We start from the raw sequence: 12,872 nt of genomic DNA, 5'->3' as shown, positions 1-12,872 counted from the left end.
CCATCAAATGCCACACTGTTGTGTATGTTAAGAAGATCTGGTGAGTGAGTTAATCCGAGTTCATTCCTGTGTTGTATTGACCAGCGTCTGGCCTCAATCATCCTCTTTAAAGGGCAGACGACGTCAACGCACACTCAGGATCTGACTCACTTTAAGCAAAACTTCATATGGAAAACTGCCTGAATAAAATCATGTTGTCTTCAGCATTGCTTAGATAAATATTGTCATTCTGTTTCTTGAAAAACAATGAATTTGGACATGCAAGCTTTCGGAAGGCCTGCAATGATATCCTTGATAATGAAGATCACGGATTTTGTGTTTCGTATAACTTTGAGTTTAGACCACTTAAAGGGCTAGTTCACCGAAAAATGAAAATGCTGTTGTCATTTACTCACCCTCAAGTTTTCCCAAACCTGTATACATTTCTTTGTTCTGCTGAACACAAATGAAGATATTTTGATTAATGTTAATAACAGATCTGGGGCACCATTGACTTCCATAGTTATATTTTTTCCAAGTCAATGTTGCCACAGATTTGCTTGTTTACAAACATCCTCAAAAATATCTTTGTGTTCAGCAGAAAATACATTTATACAGGTTTAGAACGATTGGAATAAAGATATGAGCTTGATTATTTCATAATATTTTAAAGAAAAATTGAATGAAGACTGCTATTATTACTTTTTAAAATATAAACATAGATTTTCTTTAGTTAAACTATAATATTTTAATGTAAATACTATAAATGGTAATAAATCAATTTCTGAAATCTTTGCTTATTTAAATATTTCATCCTTTAAAAGATCCAACTTAAATTAACTTTGAAACTTTATTTTGTACAATCCAGTATTTCTATAAATTACAATATGAAAGTTGTTGCCTTTTCCAAGCCATCACAGATGACGGAAAAACATGACATATAAAAAATAACCAACCTCAGGATGATTAAAACTCACCTGGTGGCTTTCTCTTCAAACCAAGAAAATCCCTGAAATATCCTCAACCTAATTTCTTCAACATCCCCCTGTCATAATCCATTGGTGCACGAGTTAGTCATTACAAATGACAAAAATGCAAATAAACCTTTCGGAAACTTGGAAGGATGTAAAGAAAACGGTTTCAAGCTTCCCCATGTCCCTATCGAATCTCAACGTCCTGATAAAAATTTGTATTTTCCATCAAAATAAAGAGATTGTGTATAAAGCTGAGACCTTCAGCTTGTGGTTGTTTCTCTGGTTCTTAACATTGGTCTGTTGTGGAGCTGAATTAAGTGAAGGGATTACAGTAATATCTTGATGCGACTTGACTGGACTTTGTCTCTCTGTAAAGGGCACCATTTGGTAACAGATGGAGAAAACTTGCATGTGTAATCAATTCAAAGTTGCAAGCCATAGCTTAAAAGAAGTAAACATTTAGTAGGTAACTATTGTTATTGAAATACAGTACATATCATATCATAGTCTGTCATGTTCAAAAAAGTATGTGACTGTGTATAATGTACATGGATGACAAGAAATAAAAAAAAACACTTTAAAAAGTTAAAAATTTTAATTATATTGTTTTATCTGTGCTAACATTCAGCAATAAAATTGTGAATTTCAGAAAATTAAATAAAAATGTTTACTTTTAAAAATACTTTTTCACTTACTTTTATACAAATATTTCTGAATGATTGTTAGTCAAATTTAAATTTTTACAATCATAGCACTTGATTTTAAAATTATTTAAGTAGTAAGATGTCTTCTAAAATCCCTCCATTGTGATGACTACCACCGTTAAGTAATCTTTACCACCTCAGGTTCTCCAAACATTAAAATCACAATTGTTTCCATTATTAAATATCAAAAAAGAAGGATTTGCTGGTTAGGTTCAATAGCACGTCATGAAAATTTTAGCTGATTGAGCTGTTTTTACACGTCTGTAAAAAGACAGAAAAGGCCATTAGACTATTTAAAAAAACAACAACATGTAAAAATATTGCTGATGATGTCAGAAAATTAGACCGGTCAAGGTTCCTTTGTGACATTACAGTGCAAGTGGCATCTGATCACAAAATCTTGTGATGCTATTGCAAAACTCCCCAGAATGTCAAAATGCCTTTTACTACAGCGAGAAAAAAGTGGAAGTTGTGGTTATTTCTTACGTCTCTGACGCGTGTAGTGTATTTTCCGGGTGCAGCTGCGCTCATGACTGTTGTGTAAACTGTATGGCTGTAAAGATCATCACATAAAAAAAACTTTAGCATACTTTTATAATGAACCAACAACCTAGCGTAAAATTTTGGTTTAAAAGATGTCTAATAGACATCCAAACATACAGTAGCCCAGATATCTGAGCTAAAACAAAAATTGGGCTGTCAGTGATAATTTAATAGACTCTAAAATAAATTATATATTATAATATATATTTATTTGATTTATTTATATAGAATATAAAATATTTTTTCAATCAAAATTCAATCACAAAAAGAGAATTTATTTACTTATTTAATGAATAACACAAACACACACACACACACACACGTAAATGTTTCTTACATACATACAATAATAGTTGTGTATTTATATATACATAATAATTATACACAGTACACATAAATTATGCAAACACAAACTTTTATTTTGTAGGCGATTAATCGTGATTAATCGTTTTACAACCTTACTTTAAAGTTTAATTAAATTATCTGAAATTTAAAAAAACATCTGGATATAAGACATAAAGGGTATTACAGCTTTGACTGTTCTGAACCACCGGCTTAAACAAAGGATGTCTGTGAAGATGCAAATAACAGTCTGACAGATTCACATGACTGATTCGTCTGTCTGATTCACAGTAAACTTTGCATTGTGTGGTTTGTCATTGTGCAACCTTCATGAGGAAGTGCTGGAATGTACACTGAAGTATGTTTGCACACATATAGGCACATAAATGAAACCAAAGATACAAAATATCATGTGATAGAGGAAATGTGAGCAGCAATAAAATAAAATGAAATCCTCCTTACCTTCTACATACTGGATTCACGGACAAAACCTGTGACATGATATTATTTCATGAGAATGCATACGATCACATGCACTATATCACAATGCATATGCCTTATAATTTGCTCACATACCTGATACAGAGAATTCATATCTATGTGGTCTTGGCCAGTAGTGTTCAACGCTTTCATGGCTGTGTTTCTAAAATAGAGGAAACAAACATCAATGATAAATGGTCAGAGATTGACATTTATGTATTGGGAGATGCTTTTATCCAAAGTGACTTTCAGTGCATTCAAGCTATACATATTAACATTATGTGTGATTCTAGGATCAATCCAGTGACCTTTGTCTTGCTAATGCAATGCTTTACCAGTTGATCTACAGCATTTTGATGTAAAAAATTGTTATACTTGCCTTCGATCGTCTTCACTAGGCAGCCAATGGTCAAAATTTGTTTCGACGCGATACCAACTAAAATAAGCAAGCATTCACATAATAAATTTAGTGAAGTAAATAATTTCTAGCCTAAATGCTTATCTCTTAGAAAGATGGACCAAATGAAAGCCTGTTGGGTAGCATTCATAAGAAAAGTAACATTATTGATATTAATCGCTAAGTTTTTTTATTAATATTTACATACTTTTCATTGAGTGGATCCAGAGGCCAGATATCTGCTGATCCGGTCCGGTCTCTGGTAATGACCACGCCCTCACCAGGACGAACTCCTCCCACAATGTAATACACATCTGCTATGATTGGTACCTTTCCAAGTCTCATGACTGCATTCTGAAAATCTTCAGCTTCTTCAAGAGTCTAAAGGTAACCAAACAAGCCAGTTCAACAAAAAATGTCTCCGTTTGATGACAGAAAAATGGCTCATTCTAAGGTAATAGAAACAACAGATCATTTTGAAAGGTCTTCATACACCACTGATAATATAGTTATGTATATTATATTTCATGTCAGTCAAGAGATCTTCCTTCTAAAAGTTACACAATGCACATTTAAAGAAGAAACACCACCCTTTTTTAATATTTTACTATGTTCTTACCTCAACTTTGATGAATTAATACATACCTATCTTTTTTCAATGCGTGCACTTAATCTTTGTACACCGTGCCTTGAATGTGTTAGCATTTAGCCTAGCCCCATTCATTCCTAAGGATCCAAACAGGGATGATTTTAGAAGCCACTAAACACTTCCATGTTTTCCCTATTTAAAGACTGTTACATGAGTAGTTACACGAGTAAGTATGGTGGCACAAAATTAAACTTTTGTTTGGAGCCATAGGAATGAATGGGGCTAGGCTAAATGCTAACACATTCAAGAAGCGCTGTACAAAGAAAAAAGATAGGTATGTATTAATTCATCTAAGTTGAAAAACTGTGGTGTTTTCCTTTAAGTAAATAATTTGGGCCCATCTGTGGGCCGGTGACAGTTGAGCATCTCAGTTTGGGATCTCTAGAATCTGACAGATAAAATGATTTATTAATTTTTTATCATCACATAATTCCCAAAGTTGCAATTGTGTTATTCAATGTTTTTGATGAGTTTGCAATTATTTAAAAATGTGGAAAAAAGAACAACGAAGAAACCATAAACTTTTAAACAGTATGTGTATATAATATATATTAATTCTCAAAATGTTTGTATCGACATCATCATTATTATGTGTGTGTGTTGACTGACCTCTCGTACTAGCCAGCTAACCGGAGATCTTTTTAATAAAGCTGAAATTACATTCTCCCACCAATGTCCCTTATCTGTTGAAATACAGGTATGAATAAAACTTAAGCAAAAACTCAATATTTTATTTTTATAAAGCTCTACCTACCGCGCTGATTGCCAGACACTGTAAACTTGTTGTCACTCTGTCCTGTCCACAATCCAACATAGCCAACAAATGTGGTCCCCCTGTATGCCAACTGTACAGGTAAATAATAAAAAAACAATTTATGACATACTTAAATCTTTATGAATAATTCTGGTATTTTTTACTCTTAACAGTCAACAACACCTGTCCATTTTTAATAAAAAGAACGTCCAGAGTTAGATTTTTTAACACACTGTGGGGATAATCCAGGTTTCTGCCATGGTATATATTTCCCTTTATATCCTGAGTGACAATACTGGTGCAAAACCTGAAATAAAAGCAAACCAACCACAATAAATGTTACAATAATATGTTACACTTATTACATGCATTGAAAGCACAGAAATTATTTGTGTATAAAAAAAACTTTACTTACGCAGACACTTCATAAGCAAAGTTTAAAAGCACAATATCTGAAATGTCACTTCCGTAGATTGATGCCATGCCCCGTATTTCTTCAGCATATGGTTGCGGGATGTATTTCTCAAGAGCTCTCACTATAGGTTTAACAGCATCATGAACCCATTTGGGAACAGTTGTGCTGAAACAAACAGGGAGTTTCGTTCTCATTTAAAACATTGTTTTGGCATTTTTTGCTATAAATAAATTGTATACACATGATAATTTCCCCTTCACTTTATGATAAATAATCTTAATAAAATGTATATGCATTTTATAGTTAACTTTTTTCTAAATGTATTACATTTATTCGTTTTCATGTAATTCCAGCTGTGTCGTTTGCAGCTCTTTAACTTCATTCATGACAGCTTTTAAAGGGATAGTTTACCCCCCAAAAAGAACCAAACCGATCAGAAGCACCATTGACTTCCATAGTAGGCCTACTCATTTTTCCTACTATGGATGTCAGTTGAGCATTTCACTTTGGTTACAGACAGTCCTCAAAATATATTCCTTTATGTTAATCAGAACAAAGAAATGTATACAGGTTTGTAACAACATGAGGTTGCGTATATAATGACAAAATTGTGATTTTTTTTTGGGTGAACCCTTTAAGAATCAAAACTGAACGACTCCAGCATCGCTATGCGCTCGCTCTTTAGAGTCGAATCTTTTGAGTTTCCAGTTCATGCGTTTAATATCGAATAATGATAAACAACGCAATCATTCACTGAATCGCGTGCAGCGAAAGCTACAGCAAAATATAACCTTGCTGTTGACATGTAAGTTATGTTAAAGGATACAAACACTGCACAATTGTGTAATTGGGCTTTTGACTTAAAACCTTTAAAGTTAACCTACTGAAAATAGTCACTGAGCTACTTACTCGATCACTTCAGCTGCTGCTTTTTTTAAAAAGTCAACGTCATAGAGGTTTTTTAGAGGAGCCCATCTCTGATCTGCAGGCACATCCAGACTGATGTTCACCACTGGAGGAGCAAAACTTGCTGTCGATACGCAGAAATAAGTCAACAGTGGAAATATCTGAAGCTTCATGATGAATTCAACAGTTTATGAAGACTTTTTTGTGCTGTTGACCTAGAGCTTGTTGTGATTTCATCTGACATGCATGTAACGTTATGCGTAACCAAACAGCCCTTTATAACTTTAGAGGTTTGAAGATAAGGAAATGATGTTTGGGAAAACACCACAACAACCACAAGGGGGAAGTGTAGGACCACTTTTGTTTGCGTGTGCTATTTAAGGATGAAGTGAAAGTAGACCAAGAGAGCTTTTGGACGAAAGGTGGACAATGGCAAAGACTATAGATATCAACACCTTCGGTTTTAATTGGGAATAGTGCCTTTAATTGCGGATGTTTTAACGAAGGAAATCCTGCCTTTTCGGTAAAAAGAGCCTATCATCAATCGATAATGACTCGCGACGATTCTCTGGCTTGCCAGTATATGCGCCTGCGCAGTAGCTGGAAACATCTGGGAATTTTTTTTAATACAATTTAAGTTTAGGAAACTAAATGTATGGTACTTTTAATTCAAGGATTAATTGTTTGTTGAAAATATGTTATTTTATTGTGACCTTACACCAATGTTCCCCATTCAAGTACATAGGACTAGTCTTGTGTGACTGAAATAGCTGCCCGGAAGTGGTGCAAATTTGAAAGCCGATTGAGATGACTTTTCTAAAATGGACTTTGACGACAGGTCCAGTTTGATCGTTAAGCTCGGTTCGTCTGACTGTTGTTGGGTTTGAATGCTAGTAATGCATAGGGGCTAAAGCGGTCATGAAAGCAAACCTCTATTGATTATATTTTGTTATCCTGTCGAGCGTGTCATATTTTTTCAAAATCAGCGGAATATTAGAATGGTCACGAACTGAGGAAACGAAAACGTAAAGTAAAATGCACAAAAAAAAACTAAAATGCGTACTGTTATGGTTTTTCCTGCGAGCACAAAACACATTTTGCTTACAAACGACCACAACTGGTACTCGTGGCTCACCATGATAAAAACAGGACAGGTCTCTTTTTTAAATGCTCAAGAAGGTCACAGTGGTATGCACGGTTTTCGTTTTTATTCGACTTCATATTATTATTACAACGTAATGAATCTAGACTACGGTAACTAACTTGCTGAGCATGCGCAGTAAGATTAACCGCAGCTGTCTTGAGGACACCAAAGCGCACGCGGATGTTTACACTTGATGCGACTTTGGTGTACAGTAAGTGTCAGGATTTTGCTTCTGTGTTTGTCTGATTTGTACCTTTATGTACATTTATTTACACTTTACGTTTGCATAACAGCTTAGTTTGCAGATTTCTTTAAACTTGTTTGACAAATTGAAATTAGATGAGTTATGTCATTGACGTTTACTTTTGTCCATGAATGTTTACATATTTTGGTTTGGCTTTGATTATATCACATGCAAACTATTTGATAGTGTTTTATGTAAGCGTTGTGTGCATTTGTGTGACGTGGTGCATTTGAAAAAAAATATTTTCGAAATAATTGTAATGCTTCCTTATTCGATGCTGTTGCGTAATTTTGTGATGTAATTTGGCTGTTTGGTAACATTCCCGACTGAGGTTATACTGTAGCATGAGCAGATGACATCAATCAACAGATATTAAAGGAATAGTTCACTACCAAAAAAAATCGGATTATTTTCTAACCCTCACGTTGTTTTGAATAATGTTAATAACCAAACAGACCTGGGGCACCATTCACTTCCATAGTGTTCTTTTTTCTACTTTGAAAGTCAATGGAAAGTCGTATTTTGCAGAACAAAGGAATTTATACAAGTTTAGAACAATTTGAGGGTGTCTAAATGTTTTCTGTGTGCGAGTCGGTTAAACAGAAACTTTATTTTTCATTAATGTCCTGACAGGAAAAAACTGATCCTAACTAAAGATGAAGATCGCTGTGCTTGGTGCAACAGGTCAAACAGGACAGCAGCTGGTATTTCAGGCTTTACAACAAGGACACACTGTCACAGCCATTGTCAGAAACCCTGCAAAACTCACTGTAACACATGACAATCTCAAGGTACAATTTACACAGATATTTATAAGAAAACAACCTGCTTATTGTTATTATGTTCGTGATGTTAATTATATTTATGCATAGGTGTTTCAGTTAAGATTATGATGCACTGAAGATGAAAAAAGCATGACAGTCACAAGGATGCCATAACATTTTGATGTGTTCCCTTCATGGCTTCATATCACATGATTTGATTTTAATTCAAGTATTAAAGATTTCCTTTATGGTAAATTATACATGCAACAAATAGAAAAAGATGCGATCGACACAATGCTGCCCCACAATTGTGAACACGGCAGTTCAGATAATTCTAGCCATATGATGCTTGCTGTAAGTCAATAAGCACATTGTAACCATAACACACCATGTCCTGTTTAACTGCATGCACTCATGTGATAGGTTGTTGAAGCAGACATTTTTTCGGAAGATGGTCTAAAACCGCACTTCAAAGGTCAGGATGCTGTGCTATCCTGTCTTGGCTTTCCAATCTCATTTTTGTATGGAGTCACCGGCTACACCCAATCTATGAAGGCAGCAATAAATGCAATGCGTGATGTCAAAGTTAATCGAATCATCACCATGACATCATGGTACACTGATCGTAAGTGCCGTTATGTAGATGGCCATTAAAGGCACAATATGTAAGATTTTCCCCTTAAAATATCCAATTCAAATCCAATTTTATATAGTTTGTTTAGATCTTACAAACAACATCATCAAGCTATGCCATTGTTGTTGTTTAACGACAACGAATCTAACAAAAATAACATATTGTGGCTTTGGAAAGTAGTTTATTTGGTGTTATTTTTTGTCTGAAATAGTAATTGGACTACTGTGTTACACTCCGCAGCTAATTCAGGTACCAATGCTTCCTATTTTATCCGCTTCATGTTGCTACCGATGATTAGAAGTGTCCTGAGCAACATGTATGAAATGGAAACCTTTCTGACCCAGACAGATGACATCAACTGGACTGTTGTCAGGCCTCCAGGTCTCAAAAACATACCAACAACAGGTGCGCTTTAGATTTCAATATATGTGAAGCAAATTCCTGATCAGTTATTAGAGTTTCTTCAGACCGTGTGAAACCTGCATGCACAGGATTGTGAATCGACATAAATCAAAGTTTTGTCTCTCTGTTTTCAAAGCCAATGAGTTTCTAACTCACGAAGGTTACTATGTCCCTGATGAAAATGGTCTTCCTATTGGCCAGACTGTGTCGAGGGGAGATGTGGCACGCTTCATGCTCTCGCTACTCAACAACAATGCTTGGATGAAGAAGGCTGTCGCTATCATCACCAAATGAATTTGCACTACACATCATTTTTGTATACATTTTGTACACATTATACATTTTATAGCACTTTCCTAATAGCACTAATTGTTTAATTTAAAAAGATTAAAAATATGCAGTTTTTTGTTAGCCTTCCTTTCACATTGACTGCAGCAAAAAAACTTATCCGATTGGAATTGACCTGCATTGTGTCTCTTTTTAACAGAGATTTGACATGCTTGTCATCATAATTAGTGAAGTGAAATGCAATATTTTCTATTTATGTCCGAATAGCGATAATATGATGTAAACATATTCAAAAGCATTTTTTTCCTTTTATCTATGTATGCAAAATATAGAAAGCAAACACTTAAAAACAAGGACTGACAAAATAACTACTAACATAACACTAAATAAATAAAAATGACATCTACTAGCGTTTGTAGCTCCTCATATCATCCACTGTGTAGCGCTCTTATAATTAGGGGTCAAGCCAAGAAAGAGCGAAGACCCCTATTGTATTCATTAGTTTTCTTACTATTCTTCCTTTTTCTTCTGCCATTGCGGTCTATGGAAGCCAGTAGAAGCCTACATAGGAAAGTTATGAATTTTGGCACCCTGATAGAGGTCAATCCAAAAAGTTTCCACAGCAAATTTGAAGTCTCTATATCAAACCCGCTAGCGCCACCAACAGTCCAAAATTGCACTTACGTGTTTGCTTATTACTTTTGATCCGTAAGTCCTAGAAACAAAATTCTTGTTTCTTCTGATTCCTTGGCTCATGCCGATTCAACTGCACCATATGTCGTCATGAAAATTTTCCCGCCATTTTGAATTATTCATAAAACCTACTTTTTCAAACTCCTCCTAGAGCGTTTGTTCGACTGGCATGAAAAGACACAAATCATCTTCAGACCATGGAGGCAAAATTTTATTATTATCCATTTTCAAATAACAGGTACACAAATTTGTCATAACTTGCGCAAAAAGGTCATCACACTATATCTCTTTATCGTATTAACACCATAATTGGTGATTGTCAACAACACAGTCATGACCTGAGACAACCTGCATTGTTTCAGTGCATTGCCCCCTTGTGGTCTCGAAATATGAAAAATTGCTGTTTTTGCTTATAACTACTGCAAGTTAGGACTAAAATTATAAAAGTGCTATTGTTAGATTCCCCAAAACTTACCCTGGAGGGCCGGAGCACTACAGAGTTTAGGTCCAACCCTAATCAAACGTACCCACCTGTGATTTTCTAGTGATCATGAAGACCTTGATTAGCTTGCTCAGGTGTGTTTGATCAGGGTTGGAGCTAAACTCTGCAGTGCTCTGGCCCTCCAGGGTAAGATTTGGGAAACCCTGCTGTAGGTCAACACCATTTTATTGGCTATTCTAGTATAACATCAATGAAGTTTCATGCTTGGTTGGATTATTTTACACACTACATCCTGTGTCTGGATAATCTGGGGAACTAATAATATCATTTTCTTTTATTTTGCTATTTTTAGTTTTAATGTTTATTGTATTATTTCCAACGCAGACTTTTAATCTAAAATGATGAAAAAACCTCCAATATGTTCTGTATATATATTTTGCGAATAATTATCCCCTCAGGGCTGTCGCTAGTGTGGTGAAATGTGGTGACAATTATAGGGGTCCCCACTGCCCAGAGGCCTCCTAAAATTCGTTTATACTATACAGCCTCCAATTCTGTTAAAGGTGCCATAGAATGAAAAACTATACCTATAGATGAATAATAAGAGGTGGTGATATTTGACAGGTTATATGTGCGTTTATAGAAAAATAATGCATACCCGTGGAACATTTCTTATCAGAATAAAGCATTCAACAGCTCTGTGGTATAATAATATATAATATAAGTTGTATTTTAAAATATTTTAATCAAAACCACAGATAAAACTGCACTTTGGTGAAAAAGGTTTACCAAAAATATTCCCCGTTCCCCTCCATTTAAATAGTTTAATCTGATAAGTTATTTCAGGGTTACAAGCCCTGCTCTCTAGCCATTAGGCCACGACTACCCTAAAAAATAAAGTCTCCCCGTCGGGGAATCGAACCCCGGTCTTCCGCGTGACAGGCGGAGATACTGTCCACTATACTAACGAGGAGTGGGTAATGTTAAGGACGGTGGAAGGACAGAAGACTATTTGACTGAGGTATGTTAGGAGTGTTGTTGTATATTTTCATCTATTAAGATATTCTTTAAAAAGACGTGAGTGTATTGTCTTCCCGCTGCCCGATTAACTTTTGTGGGAAAAGGAAGTGTAGCGGATTTGCTGGTGTTGCCACGTCATTTTCTTTACTGTAACTTTCCCGCGGGCGGCGCGGTCGACCTTAACACAAGAATGATTACTCCATCAAAGTAGTAGTAGTCCCTATCTTTTTTGCGCTATTGGGAAAAAAATTGGAAAAGAGAGGCATTTCACAAGCATTACAGTAAGCATGAATAGGACACCACACTGTGGATACGTGTATTAGCGTTAATATATTATGCAGTCTTTAAGTGGTTTGATTTTTACATTTGAGTGCATTTGTTTAGTGTTTTATTAAAGACAAATACAACTATTGGGAAAATATACTTCTGGAATTCTAGTTACGGCCCTGCCTATGTTAAGTGTCACTTGTTGCCGTTAGGATTAAACAATTATCTGGATATGGAAGTGAAAACGCTGCATTCAGTTGGGATTGCATTAATTTTGCAACCATAAACTTTAAGACACTATTTGAGCTTTTTATAACCAGTGTGTTGCTAACTTCTAAAGAAAATTATCAGTAAAAATATTTTTAGGCAGCTGGTGTGCGGTGTTGTCTTTCGACCAGATGAGAGCAGCATTGTACTGTTTTTCATAACTGGTCAAAGATTATGCATACTGTAAAGCCTATTAGTTCACAGTAACGTTCATTAGGCAGTAATACAGTACGTTCAGTTCACGTTCGCCCAAAATATGAACGAGTTTGTATATTAAAATATACATATTCTTATTTTGCCTTTACACGGACCACCTGCAGTACCCTCACGGACCACTAGTGGTCCGCGGACCACAGTTTGGGAATGGCCGGCCTATATTACTCTGGCCTTAGGGGTCAGGGAGGCAAAAACTATTTCAGAAATTACATCTTCCTGTCCTCTAAGGACCACTGTACAGTTTGTCCCATGTTGTCATAAAATGATATAACAATAATCTGATAAACATTTGTATTGTTGAGGTAAGATTACTTAAAGGGACACACTTTTTTAAAATATGCTCATTTT

General features: G+C 35.3%; 2 protein-coding genes across 4 annotated transcripts; one reads left to right on the top strand and one right to left on the bottom strand.

Annotated features, from left to right (window-relative positions):
- Positions 1-1,526: 1,526 nt before the first annotated feature.
- On the bottom strand, positions 1,527-6,460 carry LOC135774361 (N-acylethanolamine-hydrolyzing acid amidase-like). The gene is made up of 11 exons (XM_065284407.1): positions 6,147-6,460; positions 5,238-5,402; positions 5,006-5,129; positions 4,823-4,913; positions 4,678-4,751; positions 3,628-3,800; positions 3,402-3,458; positions 3,119-3,185; positions 3,005-3,033; positions 2,144-2,210; positions 1,527-1,918 (listed from the first exon to the last, which is right to left on the bottom strand). The coding sequence occupies exons 1-11, from the start codon at positions 6,314-6,316 to the stop codon at positions 1,892-1,894; spliced, it is 1,044 nt and encodes a 347-aa protein (XP_065140479.1). The 5' UTR covers positions 6,317-6,460; the 3' UTR covers positions 1,527-1,891.
- Positions 6,020-10,031, top strand: LOC135774362 (flavin reductase (NADPH)-like). Of its 3 annotated transcripts, none has more exons than XM_073814770.1 (5): positions 6,020-6,042; positions 8,165-8,322; positions 8,719-8,920; positions 9,170-9,334; positions 9,468-10,031. In XM_073814770.1, exons 2-5 carry the CDS (start codon positions 8,188-8,190, stop codon positions 9,623-9,625), a joined length of 660 nt encoding a protein of 219 aa, XP_073670871.1. In that variant the 5' UTR covers positions 6,020-6,042; positions 8,165-8,187; the 3' UTR covers positions 9,626-10,031. The 3 variants fall into 3 exon arrangements, with proteins under 3 accessions (XP_073670871.1, XP_065140481.1, XP_065140480.1); XM_065284409.1 differs by lacking the exon at positions 6,020-6,042 and adding an exon at positions 6,531-6,666; XM_065284408.2 differs by lacking the exon at positions 6,020-6,042 and adding an exon at positions 7,235-7,498.
- Positions 10,032-12,872: the final 2,841 nt, after the last annotated feature.

This window comes from Paramisgurnus dabryanus, chromosome 5 (genome assembly GCF_030506205.2).
Source record: "Paramisgurnus dabryanus chromosome 5, PD_genome_1.1, whole genome shotgun sequence".
In the NCBI taxonomy this organism is placed as follows: Eukaryota; Metazoa; Chordata; class Actinopteri; order Cypriniformes; family Cobitidae; genus Paramisgurnus; species Paramisgurnus dabryanus.
The sequence above is the reverse complement of the archived record's forward strand: the minus strand, read 5'-3'. Positions and strand labels throughout refer to the sequence as shown.